This window comes from Mandrillus leucophaeus, unplaced genomic scaffold, assembly GCF_000951045.1.
Source record: "Mandrillus leucophaeus isolate KB7577 unplaced genomic scaffold, Mleu.le_1.0 Scaffold885, whole genome shotgun sequence".
Lineage (NCBI taxonomy): Eukaryota > Metazoa > Chordata > Mammalia > Primates > Cercopithecidae > Mandrillus > Mandrillus leucophaeus.
Window position 1 is genome coordinate 1021600 of NW_012109641.1, and position 20255 is coordinate 1041854.

The window sequence follows — 20255 nt, forward strand, 5'->3', positions numbered from 1 at the left end:
AAAAAAAAAAAGAAAGAAATCAGAGGGAACTTCTGGGAAAATGATAGAGTGAAATATTTCATAACCCATTTCACCGAGGTAAATCCCAAGTAGAGAAGAAACTTCATCTATATTGAATCTAGTAAAGAGCTATAGCTGAAAATAAAAGCCAAGGAGTAACTATTTTTAATGTTTTCACCCTTTCTACTTTGTCAGAAACACTGAATAGAGTTTTGTCTTTTCTAATCCTTGTTAGAATTGTGATTTAAAGAGAGGAAGAGAGAAAAAATGCCAACTTGGTAGACACCTTCAGAATTTAGTTTTATCATAAAAACTGTTTGAATAATTAGACCTTTACATTCCTGAAGATAAAATAAACATGTAATCTTTTATCTTATTTTGTTCAACAAAATTGTTCAGAAAATCAAAGTGGTAAAGACAATGTAAAATTTAACATTTTAATACTGATGTTGTACACTGTTTTACTTAACATTTTGGAGAGTAATTGCCTTGCTCTTCAACTCAGGAAAACACTTTTTTGTGGCTAATGTAATTGGTTTCTATAACAACATCAGCAAATAAAATGATGCTTATTATTGAAAAGAAAGTTATAATAAAAGGTGGTACAAATTTTTAGCACACATTTTTCTAATTTTGAGTATGATGAAAGGTTAATATCTACAGTTTAATAGAAAAAGTTCAATTCAAGAGAGCGTAAACAAAGCTACTAGGACCTTTGTTAGAAGACGACTATAGGGAATAAAGTATTATGGAAATGGAGAATAAAATCATTTGGGAAAAATCTTTTGGTGGAGCCAATGTAAGTGGCCTTTGGTTTTAGAAAACAATCTGTGGCCATGAATCTTTGACCTTGTTGGTATGCAGTGGCCTATGTGGTTGAACATGACTGACTTTTATATGCTGTACGACTGCCTCCTTACTGCTGTGGTCTGAATAGGCAGTTGTAGGACTTTGTTTCTAGGAGCCATTTGAGGTTTTTATCGTGGTAAGTTGTGGCTGTTTAAGATGGGTTTGCTTAAGATGCGTGTTTAGTGGCTCTATGTAGATAAGTGTCTCAGGTCAGTTGCTGAGGAAACACTCAGATGAGCCTTGGCCTGCAGAATGCTTACTGGGGAGAGTTCTATGAAACAGAACTACCAAAAGAGAGAGGGAAGCAGGACTGAGCAGAGAGACACGGAACCGTGATGCAGTTGTAACAGAGGATCTAACAACCTCATAGAGAGTTCTGGAGCTAAGGTGGACCTTCAGAGGTTTTCTAAAATGAAGTAATGGGCTCATACCTTTGTACTTCCATATCTGATGTGAGCTTTCCCTAGGGAAAGAATGCCCCCTGAGGCAAAGTGGCTCCCTTCTACATAAGGCAATTTTTAGAGGGACTCATCTGTGAGTGGTCAGCAGCCAACACTCCTTGAAGCTGAGGAATAAGCAAAGTTGTCCTGAAGAGGGTGTATTGCTGGCTGACTACAGCACCCACTAGAGCAAGGGTATGTCCTTATGGAAGTAGGGATTTACTTGCTGGACCTTAAATAAATGCCCAGGTCTCACAAACGGTGTCAATATTGTAAACACAGGCCAAGGCCAGAGCAAATCTTAGGAAATATGCATGGGATTCTACAAGCAGTAACGTTAGCTAGGCTACCTCGGCATGATGACTAAGGCAAAAATTCTATTAATGGAACCAGAGACCTCTTAAACATCAGTTCTTCTTCCTCTTCTTCTTCCTCTTTTTTTTTTTTTTTAAACGAAGTCTCGCTCTGTCGCCCAAGCTGGAGTGCAGTGGTGTGACCTCGGCTCATTGTAATCTCTGCCTCCTGGGTTCAAGCGATTCCCCTGCCTCAGCCTCCCGAGTAGCTGGGACTATGGGCACACACTATCATGCCTGGCTAATTTTTTGTATTTTGTAGAGACAGGGTTTCACCACATTGACCACGATGGTCTCGATCTCCTGACCTCGTGATCTGCCCACCTCAGCCTCCCAAAGTGCTGGGGTTACAGGTGTGAGCCACCGTGCTCAGCTGACATTGGTTCTTCTAAAACACCAGGCAGCAAAATAATTAGTGCCAGCTTTTGCCTTAATTTTCAGTCCAGACTGAAAGGTCTGCAGTCTAGATGAGATACTTCAAATTTGGTTTGTCTCCAATATTATTTTAAACTGGTTTCAGGGTCAAGAAGGAGTCCCATGAAAGAATTCACCTTGACTTTATGTGGCTTGTACAGAGGCCCAGGAATCATCCCACACTACATAGGCTCAATTTGCCTATACCTGTTATTGCTTAGATTTTTGAGACACAAATTGTGGCTTCACACATATAAGGATGGTAAATTCTATTAATAAACAACTAAAAAGGAAACAGAAAGACTCCTTTTTTAAAAAATTATACTTTAAGTTCTAGGGTACATGTGCACAACATGTAGGTTTGTTACATATGTATACACATGCCGTGTTGGTGTGCTGCACCCATTAACTCATCATTTACATTAGGTATTTCTCCTAAAGCTATCCTTCCCCGATCCCTCCACCCCACAACAGGCTCCAGTGTGTGATGTTCCCTGCCCCGCGTCCAGCTGTTCTCATTGTTCAGTTCCCACCTATGAGTGAGAACATGCGTTGTTTGGTTTTCTGTCCTTGTGATAGTTTGCTCAGAATGATGAGGAAACAGAAGGACTTCTGTTTCTAGAAATGTTATACTACATAATTTGGACCAACTCTCTTATCGAGGATGTCTAGAAAAAAACAATAAAAATATGAAATAAAATCTGCCTCAAGGCATCAAATAACCAACAAAGGGGAGATGAATTACTGGGTCAATATCCAGGAGAAGAGACAAGCTTATAGTGATGAACCCTGTATTTGGGGTTGCTTTTCTCCCCAGAGGCATCTACTGATTCCATGAGAGGCGCCAATGAGACTGAGAAGCTAAGCTTTTAACAGACTTGTAAATCTTCAAATATATAATTGAAGCTCACATTTTAAATTGGGAACTTAAGGGGCTAATTCTAGGAGTACGTATAAAACAGAAGGAGAATAACCTGTGCAGGGATTACAACACAGTTTCAAATTATCTTAATCTCTGAAATTAATAAGGCAATTTAGATCCAATCCCCTTAAATAAATATAGAGCAAGATAACATCATCCTGTGTCCCAAATTATTTCTACATTTTTAAAGTAAATGAAGTATATGAAAATATTGACATATGTGAATGACATATGATATGAGTGATTCAGTTTTTGGCAGGACAAAGTTAGAAATTCAGAGCATCATCTAAGAAAATGTATTACTATTGTCTTCACTTGCAAATATCACAGGAAATTATAACATTATGGTGGAACATTTGTATAGAAGACTAACATTACCACCAAATAATATAGCATATTACTTAGGGTATAAAATACAAAACCAAACAATTAGGATTATGGTAGATATGATGAATCAAATAAATTTAAATAAGGTAAGAAATTCTATATATTATCCACTAAGGTTTGATGACATATCCTCAAATATAAGTTAGGTAAAGCAGATTATTATTATTAATTTGTGTATTTCCAAGTGCTTATAATTCCATATAAAACACTTTTGGTGTGTTGAACAAATTTCTGAGTGTATGGAATTACTAGAAAAATTATATGCGACATTAATAGGCAAGTTACAAAAGTTAAATATAAACAAAATAATTTGAAGATTCAGGATATGACAATGCCACCATGCATGGTAAATATAATTGGCAACATCTAAAAATATGTGAAAAAATTCAATGTCATTCTATATTCTTTGATCCAATAACAGTCTTTTTTTCCCCTCTCCTAAACAAATGACACGTTTGTAGTATGTTAAAAGGCAAGAAAAATTCAGAAAAAAGCCCCAAGACTTTCATATGGTCTTTATTAGCCTGCTGTAAACATTAAGTGCTTTCTTTTTTCCCTTTTTTAAATTATATTTTAAGTTCTGGAATACATGTGCAGAACGTACAAGTTTGTTACATAGATATACACATGCCATGGTGGTTTGCTGCACCCACCAACTCATCATCTACATTAGGTATTTCTCCTAATGCTATCTGTCCCTTAATCCCTCATCCCCTGACAGGCCCCAGTGTGTGATGTTCCCTGCCCTGTGTCTATGTGTTCTTATTGTTCAACTCCCATTTATGAGTGAGAACATGTGTGTTTGGTTTTCTGTTCCTGTGTTAATTTGCTGAGAATGATGGTTTCCAGTTTCATCCATGTCCCTGCAAATGACATGAACTCATCCTTTTTTATGGCTGCATAATATTCCATGGTGTACATGTGCCAAATTTTCTTGATCCAGTCTATCATTGATGGGCATTTGGGTTGGTTCCAAGTGTTTGCTATTGTGAATAGTACCAGAATAAACATACAGGTGCATGTGTCTTTATAGTAGAATGATTTATAATCCTTTGGGTATAAATCCAATAATGGGATCACTGGGTCAAATGGTATTTCTAGTTTTAGATCCTTGAGGAATTGCCACACTGTCTTCCACAATGGTTGAACTAATTTACACTAATTTACCATCAACTAATTTACCATCAACGGTGTAAAAGCATTCCTATTTCTCCACATCCTCTCCAGCATCTGTTGTTTCCTGACTTTTTAATGATCACCATCTTTGTGGTGTTTGCTGTATTTCCCAAATTTGAATGTTGGCCAATCTTGTTAGGTTGGGGAAGTTCTCCTGAATAATATCCCGAAGAGTGTTTTCAAACTTGGTTTCATTTTCCCCGTCACTTTCAAATACACCAATCAAACGTAGGTTTGGTCTTTTCACATAGACCAATATTTCTTGGAGGCTCTGTTCGTTCCTTTTCATTCTTTTTTCTCTAATCTTGTCTTCATGCTTTATTTCATTAAGTTGATCTTCAATCTCTGATATCCTTTTTTTCACTTGATCAATTTGGCTATTGATACTTGTGTATGCTTCATGAAGTTCTCATGCCGTGTTTTTCAGCTCCATCATGCCATTTATGTTCTTCTCTAAGCTGCTTATTTTAGTTAGCAATTCCTGTAACCTTTTTTCAAGGCTCTTAACTTCCTTGCTTTGGGTTAGAATATGCCTCTTTAGCTTGGAGGAGTTTGTTATTACCACCTTCTGAAGCCTACTTTTGTCAAATTGTTAAACTCATTCTCCATCCAGTTTTGTTTCCTTGCTGGAGAGGAGCTGTGTTCCTTTGGAGGAGAAGAGGCATACTGGTTTTCGGAATTTTCAGCCTTTTTGCTCTGGTTTTTCCTCATCTTCCTGGATTTATCTACCTTTGGTTTTTCATGTTGGTGACCTTTGGATGAGGTTTTTGTGTGGACATCCTTTTTGTTGATGTTGATGCTTTTTCCTTTCTGTTTGTTAGTTTTCCTCCTAATAGTCTGGCCCCTCTGCTGCAGGTCTGCTGGAGTGTGCTGGAGGTCCACTCCAGACCCTGTTTGCCTGCGTATCACCAGCGGAGGCTGTAGAACAGCAAATATTGCTGCCTGTTCCTTCTTCTGGAAGATTTGTCCCAGAGGGGCACCTGCCAGATGCCAGCAGGAGCTCTCCTGTATGAAGTGTCTGTCGACACCTGCTGGGAGGTGTCTCCCAGTCAGGAGGCACAGGGCTCAGGGAACCACTTGAGAAGGCAGACTACCCCTTAGAAGAGCTTGAGCACTGTGCTGGGAGATCTGGTGCTCTCTCCAGAGCCAGCAGGCAGGAATGTTTAAGTCTCCCGAAGTTGTGCCCACAGCTTCCGCTTCCCCCAGGTACTCTGTCCCAGGGAGATGGGACTTTTATCTATAAGCCCCTGACTTGGGCTGCTGCCTTTCTTTCGGAGATGCCCTTCCCAGAGAGGAAGAATCTAGATAGGTTCATTCACAGTTTTTTAAAAACTTTTGTACTAAAAGATATAGTAAAAGTTTATCTCTAAATAGTTTAAAAAGATCATACAAGAGTAGTATTATCTTTCAGTCTTGACAAAACATTGGATTGCTTTGCTAATAGAAATAAATATAAAATTATAACCATGGTTGATTATATGATGAGGAAGTTGAGCTGACACCATTGTATTTCTAGGGATTCAATTAGTGGTAGTCTGCAATACTTCTTTAGAAACTTTGAAGGTATTAATGAAATGATGGATTCTAGAAAACAAGCCAAAAGTATAAGTACTTCCAAAAATACTTTGAAATTGATGTGTTTAGTACCAGTTTGGCATGATATTTAAGTAAAATTAACACCATAAGCAGAATGATATTAAAATCCCAATAATTCCTTGCAAACTTCAAAGGATTATGACATTTTTAAATGAAAAAATTAACTGATAGTATTCATAAGAAGATATCATCGATACTTAACAAACCTGCAGTTTTTAAACACTTTGACTCCAAATTCTGTAATATAAAGTCAGTCTTTACTTTGCATATTAATGCAGGACTGTAAAAATTGATCATGCAAGCTGAAACCATGTGAAAGGATCTCAATAATCAAGGAAGAGAATTACGATCATCCTGGTACACTGAAACATCTTTCTCAAAATATTCAAAGCCCACTTACTATTGGTTATAAATATATAGGGAAGTGAAAAACAGTACAACTATAATTTACTTAGCACACCATACTTTACAACTTAAAACATTCAGAATTAAAGTGTTTTTTTCCCTTGTATTAACTTACCAAGAATGTTTTGAACAATGTTTGCCTTCATCTTCTGTAACTTAAAGATATAGAGTATCTTTTTATTCCTTGGTGAATTTTCAAACTCCTTTTAATGTTTGGATCAGCTTCCAATATTTTATACTTAGCGCTTTCCCTTTTGGGGAATATCTCTGAGAGTTCCTTTCATGGGAAGTTTTCTGCCAGTGTCACTTCTTTTAAGACACCTTCATTCTTTTCACAACAATCACTTTCCTCACGGGTTAAGTTTGCCTTCTCTCGGTTCCTCTAGCTTCACCTCTATAGTTTCTTAAACAGTAGCATTCTCAGCATTCCCATGGTCAGCTATTTCTTCTATAGCTTCTTTTATATTTAATTCAAATCTCACTTCTAGCATTGTCCCTTTTCTTCCTTACACATTCATCTTTGTTGTCTAATTTCCTCTTTCTATTATTCACTCATGTCAGATGTCGTATGGGTTTATTACTGAGACACAATGAAACTACAGGACTACACGCCTACACGCTTTGCTGTTTTTGCACAGAACAGAATAATAGTCAAACTGACAAACTTTGACATATGTAAAACAATTGATCACTGATTATGATGTGGATTTGTTACTTCTATGGCAACTCATGTACTGAAGTCCTAGTGATAATTTATGCTTCGTGCAGTTACTAAGAGTAAATATACTGTGGCAACTGAAATTTGTGGCACACATTTCAAATTTGTTGTTGGGGAATTTGTGTTATTTAAGTAAAACCTTGCTGACTGAAATTTGTGCATTTTGAAACAGGGCAAAACAAAGACTGCCTATATCAGAAAAATGAAGAAGACTGTATTGATTGTGTTGAATATTTTTGTGTTTGCTTTGAAATGATATACTACTAGAAATAAGTTTTGTGTTTGCTTCTGAGTGATATAGTATTACTACAAACTTGGAACTATTTTGTATTGTTAATTTCTTCGATCAGACATTTTAAGACAAATAGAATACTTTTAATCTCTAAACTCCTGTGAGAGCAAATCTGTGATTAAAAATTTTTGTAAGAACAACAATAACAACAAAAATCTAGCCAGAGCCTAAGGTCACCTCAAGGTTCCTTCTTATCTTTTGGTTCAGTTGGCCTTTTTTTCCCCTACCAATTTTATTGAGGATACAGTAGAAGATTTCTTGCACTTTTATTTGGTGCTCTCAACATGATCTTGTGACCTATGTGGATACTGTGGGCAAAGCCCTCAGGAACCCACTCTTGTCAATGTCTTGGGAAGCTCAAGCGTTAGCTTCTATGTCTTTATTTAGTTTTTAATTTTTAGTTTTTTAATTTTTTGCAGACTTGCTTATCTTGTGAGTTCAATGCACGCATGTATATGTAATTTTAAAAATTATAGCTTACCCAGTATATCTATGTGTTTTGCAGTTTTTTTTTTTTTTTTTTTGGCTGGAGTGCAGTGGTGCAATCTCGGCTCACTGCAACCTCCACCTCTCGGGTTCAAGCGATTCTCCTGCCTCAGCCTCCTGAGTAGCTGGGATTACAGTCACACACCACCACACCTGGCTAATTTTTGTATTTTTAGTAGAGACGGGGTTTCACCGTGTTGGTCAGGCTAGTCTCAAACTCCTGACCTCATGATCCACCTGCCTCAGCCTCTGAAAGTGCTGGGATTACAGGCATGAGCCACCACACACGCAGAAACCTAAGGACCAAGTGAAAGGCAATACTTTAGGCTTCAAAATTTAGCCAGGGTGGTGCTTAGAATGAATGGGTAGGGAGTTTAGGTAGAATTGGTGATAAGATAGAGAGGATACCCAGGGTATTCAAACAAAGGATAAGTAGAAAGCAATATGAGATCATAGAAAAGTTAGACATTAGGGCAAAGAAGCCCAGAAGAGAAAGAAAATTCTATGTAAACAGAAATGAACAGAAGCACAGGACAAGTCAAAGAATATTAAAGTTGAAATGGAATTAGAAAATATTAAGTTCTTCCAATTCTGTCATTTTACAGTGGGGGATTAGTGCTTCTAGTAAGTGGTCCATCTAGGAGTTTTCATAGCTCTCAGACTAGGACCTTTTTTTTGCTGTTGTAGTGGGGAGAGGGTGGAGGATTTAGGCTAGCCACAGGAACTATGCTTGGAGCCCAGAATGAAGGAGTGAATCACTTCAATAAGAGTTGAGGAGGAAATGAAAGAACTTGTAAGAGTCACGTGGTTGTGGGGGGCTTGCGGGGTTTCTGTAATGGGGAAGTAGGCAGAGGGCAAGGTTTCTGCTGGAGAGGAAGGGGATGACAGAACTGTGTAGGGTGGGAACATGACACCAGAGTTCTGAGGAAACCTCTCTCTCTCTCTGTCTCTCTCTCTCGGGGTGCAAAATCACCCACTAGAGTGGTCTTAGGGAAGTGACAGGCAGGAAGAGCCCAGGCAAAGGCAAACACAACAACATCTGTGGTCTAAGCGAAAGGACAAGAAAAGGGAAGTTGGGGAAGGACAGGAAGAGCACAGGGCTCCCTCGGGAGAGCCCAGCCCAGCCCCTCTGCTCAAGTGGGGTTCTAATCACAGGGCGTCCCACCCACTTCAGGTTATTCTTTTAGGGTTTTGTATGTTCAGAGAGCTTAATAACCACTTACTCCTCTCCCCATTGCATTTTATATCAATTTCAGATTCTTGCATGTATATTTACAAGTATTTGCCAGTATGAACAGTCTGCCAGTTTCCCTTCTTACACTACCTCCACCCTTCCTTTTTAGGGATTGATGCGCATAAACACTTGTGTATAAAATTGTCATGCCTAGGAGTCTGGATTATGTTTCATAAAAGCAATTGGAATATTTTAGGCTGGTAGACGTTCTCAGGATCACATTTCCCGTGGCAGCTCTGGGGCAGAGCGCTGCATGGACATGGAGGGGTATGGACTGTGACAGACAGGCAGGGACTGTGGCTGTGATCTCTGTCCCACACGATGAAAGCAGGACTACATAACAGTCAGGTCAGAGAGGAAAAACCAGATGGAGGGAGAGAAATGACATGGGGACTGTGCGAAGCAAAGGAGAGGGAAGTTTCCGGAGAACTCACATTTCTAGGTGTTTATTTGAATGGGTATTGCCATGAAGGGGTGAGGGTGTTACTCACTCTTCTAGGTACCCTGAGGGGGAATTTCCCCTAAATACTTTTTGTTTTTTTTCCTCACCCCTTAACGTTTCCTCTGAAAACAGACTGATTTATCTCACTGATCAATTCAGGAGGGAAACTGGGCAAGCATACATCAGCACCTCCTCCTACCCTTTACCTCTGTGGGCAAGTTGCTCCCCAGAGGCTCAGTCTCGCTCTCCTCCTCCAGGCCCTAGCTCTCACGGGAAGAGCTGCTCAGGTGGGGAGCTTAGGGTTTATCAGCATTGCCTGAACTAAGTGAGTGTATTAGTCTTCTTGGGCTGCCCTAACCCAAGGCAATAAGCTGGGTGGCTTAAACACCAGAAAGTTATCTTCTCACATCTCTAGAAGCTAGAAGCTCAAAATCTCCATCTGGAAGATCTCCATCAGTTTCTAGTGAAGGCTCTCTTCCCGGTTTATACAGACAACTGCCTTCTCACTATGAGCTCATATGGCTTTTCCATGGTGGGTGCACACACACACACACACACACACACACACACACACACAGAGAGAGAGAGAGAGAGAGAGAGAGAGAAGGAAAGTGGAAGGGCACTCCAGTGTCTTTTCTTATAAAGACACTAAGCCTACTGGATCAGGGCCTTACCCTTTAGACATGAGATTGACATTACTTCGTAAAGGCCCCATTTCCAACTGTAATCACACTGAGAGTTAGGGCTTCAACATGTGATTTTTTTTTCCCTTGGGAGGGTGCACAAACTTTCAGTCCACAACAATGAGGAGGCCACTCCATTTAGGGTCCAGTATGAGCTAGATCACTTGGATTACACACTTAAAGCAAATTATCTAATGGCACTATCAGAAGTCAAGATTGACCATTAGATCCATCTATCTCATGTTATTTTCAACTTGTTTGCTTCTGAATTCAAGAGGGCAAAAAGGATGATACTTACTGGGTTTTATAATATTATCCAGTATAGCTAGGTTATGTTGTAGTTATAAATAAACTTTAGAAATTGGAGGCTTAACACAACGAAATTTATTTCTAATGTAGTTAAACTGCATGTAGATCAGGCTGCTTTTCTCCGTCTCATAGCCTTGCCATTTAGAAATTTGACCGCCAAGCTGGTACTGCAGGGTAAGATGATCAGATGTGATATTTTCAGTGGTCAGGACTGGAGCTGGCTAATGCTTCCAGCACCACACATTCCATTGCCCAGAAGTCAATCCAAGACCTTAACCCAACTCTTAGGAAATACGAGGGTTGCCTCTTTCCTGTAGGACCATGTAAAAAAATGTGAATAAACACGTAGTGTGGTATCTGCTATTGTTTTCTAAAACCACAAACCAAGCATTTGCCATTAACAGCACAAGATGGACAAAGATAACACCTGGTGCTTATGAATGATTTGGGTAGGGCTTGAACTGGGTATTGCTCTCAGATATTGTAGCTCATAGAAATTGCCACATATCTGTGGCCATCAGAGGAAGAGCTCATTGAGAATGACTTCCAGCCTCACTGTTAACACTGACAAACCTAAGTAAGAAATAGTGTATATATCAAAGTACCATGTTGTACACAGTAAATATGTAGAATAAAAATAAATTTAAAACAGAAACAATGTTACAAATGGGATTTTTCTTTCTTGACTTTCAGGGCTCAAAAGATCCTCCTGCCTCTGCCTCCCATGTAGCTGGGACTATAGGCATGTGCCACCACATTTGGCTAACTTTGTTGCCCATGCTAGTCTCAAACTCCTGGGCTCAAGTGATCTTCCCACCTTGGCCTCCCAAAGTGCTGGGATTATAGGCATGAGTCACTGTGCCCAGCACAAATTCATGCCCAGATTTGAAGTGACTGCTCCAATGCATTCAGTGAATAATTAATACGATTTAAGAAACACTATAATAATAAATGTATTTCTTGGATCTCAAAAAGACTTTGTGTTCATGTATTTACATATATTAACCAGCTAGGGTCACTGATAAGTCACTGAATACTTCATATAAACTACTTAAATCAAACATTGACAAATGCTGCCCTTTTTATGCAATGTATTTTGAACAGATCTCAAAACAACTCAAATTTGGATTTTTATGGTCTCCTCATGTATGAGTTCTCCTGAAAAGCTGCGTGTTCTGACTATCACAATCCTATACAATTCCACACTGTACAGAATTTTCAGTCCTTAGCTGAAATGCATGCTGTTCTTCCGGGACTTCAAATTATGGACTTCCCAGGGGGTTAGCCAGTCAAAATGCTTCTCTAGAGAATATAGTTCTAAGTAGATTTGTATTGGGATTCTATACATTGAAATTAAAATCACAATGCATTTTAATTTTTTGTTTAAACATCTTCTGCAGTTTAAAACTCTTTGATAGAAGAGATTACATTGTTAATCTCTGTGTGTTTACATGCCTAGTAAGACACTGGTACCAACCATGTACTGTGTAATTTTTTAGTGAATGACTATACAGATTAAATGCAGTAGAAGGGCTTCTTTATATTTGTTATGGTTCTATTCATTCTGAATGGCTGCAATTTAATCTCTAAGGATAATGTAGAGTAGACTGTAGCTTATACAATTGTGCAGGGAAATCCAGGAAGATGTAAAAAACAAAGTCTCCAATTTATAAAAGAATCAGTGAGAATGAGGAAATAAGAAAGATGGATGAAAGGGGTGAAACTGGAAAGAGAAAACTTTGAGGACATTCAAAAGGGGGAAAGAAAGAGTGGAGTGATGAGAAGAGGGGACACTATGGAGAGTGGAGGCAAATTTAAGTGGAGAAACTGGAAGAATTGTGATCTATTAAAACAAGCAGGAACCAGAAAAAATGATGTGGTTTCTCCTTTTTATCTTACAAATGGCATGCAAAAATCCAGAAGGACGAAGTGACTTTTCAATGCCGCACACCACTTTGTCTAAGGCAGTTGAGGAAGGGAAGTAGATATGTTGGAGCTTAGTGGCAGAGCAGCTGGAATCCTGAGAGAAGAGAGTAACTTTAGATCAGGGCAGGTGGGGAAATGAGAGATTGAGTAGGAGGCCCAAGGTTGAGGGAAGCAGATCTTCTTAGTTGCTATCAGTGGCTGATGGGGAAGATCGTTGGTATAAGGAAGTCAGAATATAGATACAGAAGGATAAGTTTGCTAAGAACAGAGATCAGCAAACAACTTTTCTGAGAGAAAGAAACATCTGCAAATGACATGCTGTTTCTGCAGTTTCTGTTGCTAGCTGTTCTCAGTGGTGGTGACAACGCAGACGGTAAGAACATCACTGTTAGCCGCAAGGTTACATGTATCTGGGTAGAGTGTGGTGTGCTTTCCCAAGATGGATCAGTGGAGATGCCAGAATGCTTGCCATCTGAGCATACCTGTCTCCAGGTCCAGTTTACTCTTTTGGAGGATGGTGGCAGAGCATGGGCTCTGTGTAAGGAAAATGTTATAGTAGTGCTAAAGTAGTCATTAACATTTTTCTGTGGTAACTGGTTCACTTTCCATTTCCTCTCCATTTTCCTTTAAAACAAGCAGGGCCCAGGAAAATTATGTGGTTTCTCCTTTTTGTGTTACAAACAACAAGTAAAGTCTAGAGGGATGAAGCAACCTTTCAATGCCACACACCACTTTGTCTAAGACAGTTGACGAAGAGAAGTAGATATGTTGGAGCTTAGTGCGAGAGCAGCTAAAATCCTGAGAGAAGAGAGTAACTTTAGTTCAGAGCAGGTGGGGAAATGAGAGATTGAGTAGGAGGCCAAAGGTTGAGCGAAGCAGATCTTCTTAGTTGCTATCAGTGGCTGGTGGGGAAGATTGTCTGTTGGTAGAAGGAAGTCAGAATACAGATACAGAGGAATAAGTTTGCTAAGAGCAGCAACAACTTTTCTGAGAGAAAGAAACATCTGCAAAGGACATGCTGTTTCTGTAGTTTCCGCTGCTAGCTGTTCTCCCAGGTGGTGACAATGCAGGTAGTATGAACATCTCTGTCAGCTGCAAGGTTACATGTATCTGGGTAGAGTGTGGTGGGCTTTCCCAACATGGATCAATGAAGATGTCAGAATGCTTGCCATCTGAGCATACCTGTCTCCAGGTCTAGTTTACTCTTTCAGAGGATGGTGGCAGAGCATGGGGCTCTGTGTAAGGAAAATGTTATAGCTAAAGTAGTCATTAATATTTCTCTGTGGTAACTGGTTTACCTTGCATTTCATATCCATTTTCCTTGCCTCTCTCTCTTTTTTTTTTCCTTACACTACTTGCCCTCCTTCCACCAAAAGCAGCCCAGGAACACGTCTCATTCTATATTATCCAGATCTTATCATTTGCCAACCAATCCTGGGCACAAAGTCAGGGTTCAGGATGGCTGGATGAGTTGCAGACTCATGGCTGGGAGAGTGAATCAGGCAGAATAATTTTCCTGCACACCTGGTCCAAGAGCAACTTCAGCAACGAAGAGTTGTCAGACCTAGAGTTGTTATTTCGTGTCTACTTCTTTGGATTAACTCGGGAGATTCAAGACCATGCCAGTCAAGATTACTCAAAATGTAAGTTCAATCAACTAAATTATGGGAGTTCTTTAGAATGTTCTATTTATGGGAAATATTCTCCACTAATTTCTGGGCCATTTCCCATTATCCCATCCTACCATAAAATTCTGCATACATGAACCTTTTAAAGGGTATTTCTGATGTTGACTCCCTCAAATTTCCTAGGCTCTTGCTATTTTTGGAATTTTTTTTTTCTTGTGCTTTGTTATCTTCCCCCTGTGGTCTCCCTCTGTATCCTACAATCCAGAGGCACACAGCTGTCCCACTCTGTGCTTGACTTTTAAAATAAAATCTATTCCCCCATTCAATTTCTTCAAAGATCTATGTCCACAGTTCAACGACCATTATGACCAATTTCATGCATCACGGAATGCTATCCTCCCACCTCCCTCACACAGGCTCCCACTTCACCCTCTATCCTATATTATGTGGCTCACCTATCATTTTTCTACATCTTCCTCAGCCACTTTTTCTTGTTAATTCAAGGCATTTATCTCTTATTGTCCCCCTTCCCTATCCCCAGCAATTTTTCTCTCTTGTTTCTAATTAAATATGTCTTTGGCTTACTCTCACATCCACATAAAGCTTTTTTGCAGGTTTTTATACTGTTGTTTTCACTTTTTTGTTTGAAGTCTTTTTCTCATTCTTCCCTTCCTCCAGATCCCTTTGAAGTACAGGTGAAAGCAGGCTGTGAACTGCATTCTGGAAAGAGCCCAGAAGGCTTCTTTCGGGTAGCTTTCAACGGATTAGATTTACTGAGTTTCCAAAATACAACATGGGTGCCATCTCCAGATGGCGGGAGTTTGGCTCCAGGTGTCTGTCATCTACTCAATCATCAGTATGAAGGCGTCACAGAAACAGTGTATAATCTCATAAGAAGCACTTGCCCCCGATTTCTGTTGGGTCTCCTGGATGCAGGGAAGATGTATCTGCACAGGCAAGGTCAGTAGTTTCAGCCCCTTCCTCTAAGATTTTTCTATTCAAGTCCTGCCCCTTCTGTTCCCACCCTTCAAACTCAGGACAAGAAAGAGGACAAGAAGCAGAGGGGTTGCTGGGTAATCATTTCTTAGAGGCAAGAAAAAGATAACTGTGCATATTCATGTGAATGTGTGCATGTGGATGTAAGCTATAAGTTTCTTCATCAGAATACTTTTTCCACTGTCTGCAGTGAGGCCAGAGGCCTGGCTGTCCAGTCGCCGCAGCCTTGGATCTGGCCGTCTGTTGCTGGTTTGTCATGCCTCCGGCTTCTACCCAAAGCCTGTTCGGGTGACATGGATGCGGAATGAACAGGAGCAACTGGGCACTAAACACGGTGATGTTCTTCCTAATGCTGATGGGACATGGTATCTTCAGGTGATCTTGGAGGTGGCATCTGAGGAGACTGCTGGCCTGTCTTGTCGAGTGAGACACAGCAGTCTAGGAGGCCAGGACATCATCCTCTACTGGGGTAAGATTGGAGGTTGGAAGTGTAGGTAGGTGATTCTTGAGCCCAGAGGGTAGGGGAGAGGAAATTTTGAGGATGGCAGACCTAGATGAGGGGTTGTAGGAAGAAATGTAGAGAGTAATTTAAAGAACAGTGGAGTAAGACCTGAGGGATATATGGATATTAGAGATTTAAGGGGAAATGAGGAATCCCTCCTTGAGTACGTTTGGGAATAGAGTGACTGAAATAGGAAAACTGATGCAACTCATCCAATGCACATGTTAAGTAAGGAAATCAATAGATGGAGTAGAATCAACAGTGAGTTTAAAATGGCATCCATGTATCTTTCCAATATGTGCAGGACACCACTTTTCCATGAATTGGATTGCCTTGATAGTGCTGGTGTCCTTGGTGATTCTAATAGTCCTTGTGTTACGGTTTAAGAAGCACTGGTGAGTTTTTTGTATTTCCTCCTCTCCTCCCAGTTTCTTATTTCACATTCTATTTTTAACTCTCTTAGCTTTTCTCTGTTGACTACTCCACCTTATCCTCAGTCACCACCTCCAACTTATTCAGGGTTTCTCCCATTCCTGTTCCTTCACAGCTCATATCAAGACATCCTGTGAGACTCTTCCCCCGACTCCACCATTGTAATAAGAACCCAGCAACCCAGGAGCCTAGTACAACATAGTGATGCCATCCCGTCGACTCTCCATTTAAATGGTTTCTCTTTCTGCCTGATAAACATTTTTTAATATAAATCAAATTATAATTTAGAATGGTTTTCTTGGAATGTCCACTTTTTTAAATAGCATTCAACCTTCAAAGCCCATTTCTAAGGTCATTTCCTCCAGCGATCTTTCTTGACCCATAATGAACCAAGAGAGCCCCTCAACTGCTATGTGCATGCAATACTTCCTACCCTGTGTTGCAGCTACTTGGGTCTTTCACTTCACATTTTTAAGCTTTTTGGAGGCAAGGATCATGATAAATGTGCCTTTCCTGCATATGATGTGCTCAGTGAAACACAAAACAAAACACCACATCTAAGTTGGATTAACTGTCATCTTGGCAATTTTTCTCATTATATTCCTTCCCAATGCTGTTGTAGCATTTGAAATACTTATGCTTCTCTTTTTGTTTAAATGCTTCACACCTAGCAGATAAGTTCCACTCTCCTTTAGCTCCCTCATTTTCTCCTTAAACATTTAAGGAAAAGTGCAGCCTTGTGCCTGGATACACTTATTTTCTAAACACAGAGAATTACAAATGCAAATAGAAAGACAGAGAGTGCAAGTTATGTGTGATGATTAGTGGTTTGCAGTTACGTCACAGAATACTTAAGAAAGAGGAACAAGAGACTTGGTCCTCAGGGTTGGAGTGGGATCAAGGCAACTGTTGTGCTGTATATGCAAGACAAATTTCCTAAAGCACTGTGCTATCGGAGATAGCCTTGGCTAAACTTTAGTCTCTTTACGTTTCATTCACTAATTCAACTAATATTTTTTGGGTACTGAGTTGAGACAGGCACATACAGCTTCTAAACTGGTGGCAGATAAAACAAATGAGATTGTGTCCGCTCTCCTGAAGTTGCAGTGTTTGCTTCCTCAATCTGAACATGTTTCTTTTTTATTGTTTTCATTTTTTTATTTCTTTCAACAATTTTAAATATATTTTATTGATGTATAATTTATAGTAAAATTTGAGTCTTTAAGTATACAGTTCCATTTATTTTGATAATTACATAAGCCCATGTAAACAAAATCACAATTAAGATATTAAATGTCATAACCCCTCATACCTGTTTGTAGTCAAGCATACCACCAACCTGGCATTCTTGCAACTACTGATACACTTTATGTCACTTAAGCTTAAACTTGTATTTTCTATGATTTTATTAAGATAGAAATAAACATACCTACTTGGTATTGGCTTTTTTTCTTCAATTTAGCATATGGTTGTAAGTAATCCATGCTGCTCAGTGTACTAGTAACCATTCTTTCTATTGCTGCATAGAATTCCACATAAGGATATTTTTGGAGGAGGAGGTGCCTTCCCAGATCTGGCAGGGCCTTTGTCTCCTTGTGCCCACTCACCCAGCTTGGGTCCTGCTTCCATTGCTCATTTCCTTGGCTCCAGGAGACCCTAGGTGACTCTGCTGCACCCTTAGTCACCTTGTGACCTACAGATACTGAGAGATCAATAGAGAGGATGCTAGGACACCCAGGAAACTGGGATATAAAGCCAAAAGTATATAAAATTAAACTTAGTTTTGAGAGAAGAGACAAGATGGATGACTAGATGCAGCCAGGAAGAGCTTCTCCCACCAAGAGACAAGATCATCAAGAAGAACAGTATACTCTGAGAAGATCATTGGAAAGAAGGCATTGAGAGTGGATAAGGGAGAATGCAGACCCTGGGCTGAAGAGGGGAAGAAGCTGCGAACCCTATACAGGGTTGCCAAACACTAGGACTTGTTCCTGGTCCTCAGTGGCTTCTAGGGAAGGGGTTAGTTAAATAGGCATGAAGTGGTCCACTCTAACCATGAACCTCTGGATTCCTAACTGCAGGAGACCCCCATGACCCACACAGACATTTGAGTTGGCAGGGAGAGCTACTTGCAGAGTTGGCAGGGACAGGACTCCAGCTTCTGTGGAACCCAGAGGGTTTGGTGTGAGAACAGCTACAGTGGAGCATGGTTAGGGATGTCCATTCCCCAAGGCTTGCCATATTCCTCTAGGTGGCTTTGACCCCTTTGTTGACTATCAGACCTGGACAGAACAGGGCTACCATGCTATTTGAATGGGGCTAGACTGATCTAAGTCCCCCAAAACTCCCATGTCTGCTGGCCTCTCCCAGTATCCCTGCCTGTCTGTACCTGCTTGCAGCACAGCCTCAGATGCTCAACTGAGGCAGTTCTCAGAGACCACTGCCATAGGTCTTTCACTGGCTGACCCTGCCAGACCACCAGAGAGCTTCTGCCACTGGCCTCTCATCAGCACGCACCTGCTTTCAGCACCCGCAACTGCTTTGCTGGCATGCACACATAGACATCACTGCCTTGCTACCACTTCTGTGCACACATACATGGAGATCTCATCACTGATGCCCTGTCCCCACTAGCCCACATGCATGCATGTACCCTGCCACACTACCATCCCTGGCGTACATGTGCATGGACCTTGCCACCTTGCTGCCTCACCACCACCAGCATGTGCGTGAGTGTGGACCCCAACATGCCACTGCCCCACTGCTGCCAGTACATGCATGTGAGAACAGATCCCCACTGCCACTGCTCTTATGAAATACTTTTGCTGGGACCCCCCTGCCCCGTTCCACCATAGGAGTGTTGTTGCTAGTGGACTGGGAACACCTTGGACCCTCCAGTGAAGCAGGTGCTCAGTCTCAAGGGGCCAAAGAACAAGGTTCTGGGCCTGGTCCCAGGCCCTCAGGCTTAGAGCACATAGCCCAGGAGTGCTGAGCTGAGCCATGGTCCCCTGAATTGTCAAGAAATAAAGCTAGCTCACTGAACCAAACTTATACCATAGTCAAACCCTCAAGGGCATCAAAGAATATAAAAGCCTAAAGCCCCATTAAAAGGACAACAACTGTAAAGGTTAAAGGAACATCAGCCCACATAGATGAGAAAGAACCAGTGGAAGAACTCAGACAGCTCTAAAAGTCAGAGTGTCTTCTTACTTCCAAATGAACACACTAGCTCCCCAACAATCATTCCTAACCAGACTGAAATGGCTGAGATAATAAACATAGATTTTAGAATCTCGACGGCAATGAAAATCATGAGATTCAGGAGAAAGTTGAAATGGAATCTAAAGAATTTAAGGAATCTGGTAAAATAATACAATAACTGAAAGACAAAATAGCCACATTAAGAAAGAACTAAACTGATTTGATGGAGCTAAAATTTCACTAAATAATTTTATAATACAATTGGAAGTACTAAAGGCAGAATAGACCACACTGAAGGAAGAATCTCAGAGCTTAAAGACCAGTTCTTCTAATTAACTCAGTCACACAAATAAAGAAAAAATAATACAGAAGGATAAACAAAATTTCAGAGAAATATGACATTACGTAAAGAGACCAAACATATACTCACTGATGTCCCTGAAAGACAGAGAGAGAGAGAGTGTGTGCAAACAATTGAAAACGTATTTGAGGATATTGTCCATGACAATTTTCTCAACTTCACTATAGAGGTCAACATTCAAATTCCAGAAATTCAGAGAACTCCTTAGAGATACTATACTAGACAACCATCCCCAATTACACATAATAATCAGATTATCCAAGGTCAATGTGAAAGAAAAAAATACTAAAGGCAACCAGAGAGGAGGAGTAGGTCACCTACAAAGGGACCCCAATCAAGCTAACAGCATATCTTTCAGCAGAAACCTTAGAAGCCAGAAGACATTGAAGGTCTATATTCAGCATCCTTAAAGAAAAGAAATTCTGACCCAAAATGTAATATCCAGCCCAAATAAGATTTATATGTGAAAGAGAAATAAAATTCTTTTCAGCCAAGCAAATGCT

At 40.2% G+C, this 20255-nt stretch overlaps 1 protein-coding gene across 1 annotated transcript; it reads left to right on the forward strand.

Annotated features, from left to right (window-relative positions):
• The first annotated feature begins 12704 nt into the window (after positions 1-12704).
• CD1C (CD1c molecule) lies at positions 12705-16461 on the forward strand. The gene is made up of 6 exons (XM_011969349.1): positions 12705-13005; positions 14009-14275; positions 14939-15220; positions 15447-15725; positions 16063-16153; positions 16306-16461. Exons 1-6 carry the CDS (start codon positions 12948-12950, stop codon positions 16325-16327), a joined length of 999 nt encoding a protein of 332 aa, XP_011824739.1. The 5' UTR covers positions 12705-12947; the 3' UTR covers positions 16328-16461.
• Positions 16462-20255: the final 3794 nt, after the last annotated feature.

What these genes read in the sequence shown, in the direction of transcription:
- CD1C (XM_011969349.1), top strand. Translation starts at nt 12,948, where the DNA reads ATGCTGTTTCTGCAGTTTCTGTTGCTAGCTGTTCTCAGTGGTGGTGAC. An exon ending in CAGTCAAGATTACTCAAAAT is followed by an intron (nt 14,276 to 14,938) that starts GTAAGTTCAATC and finishes CCCTTCCTCCAG; the next exon opens with ATCCCTTTGAAGTACAGGTG. An exon ending in GGACATCATCCTCTACTGGG is followed by an intron (nt 15,726 to 16,062) that starts GTAAGATTGGAG and finishes CAATATGTGCAG; the next exon opens with GACACCACTTTTCCATGAAT.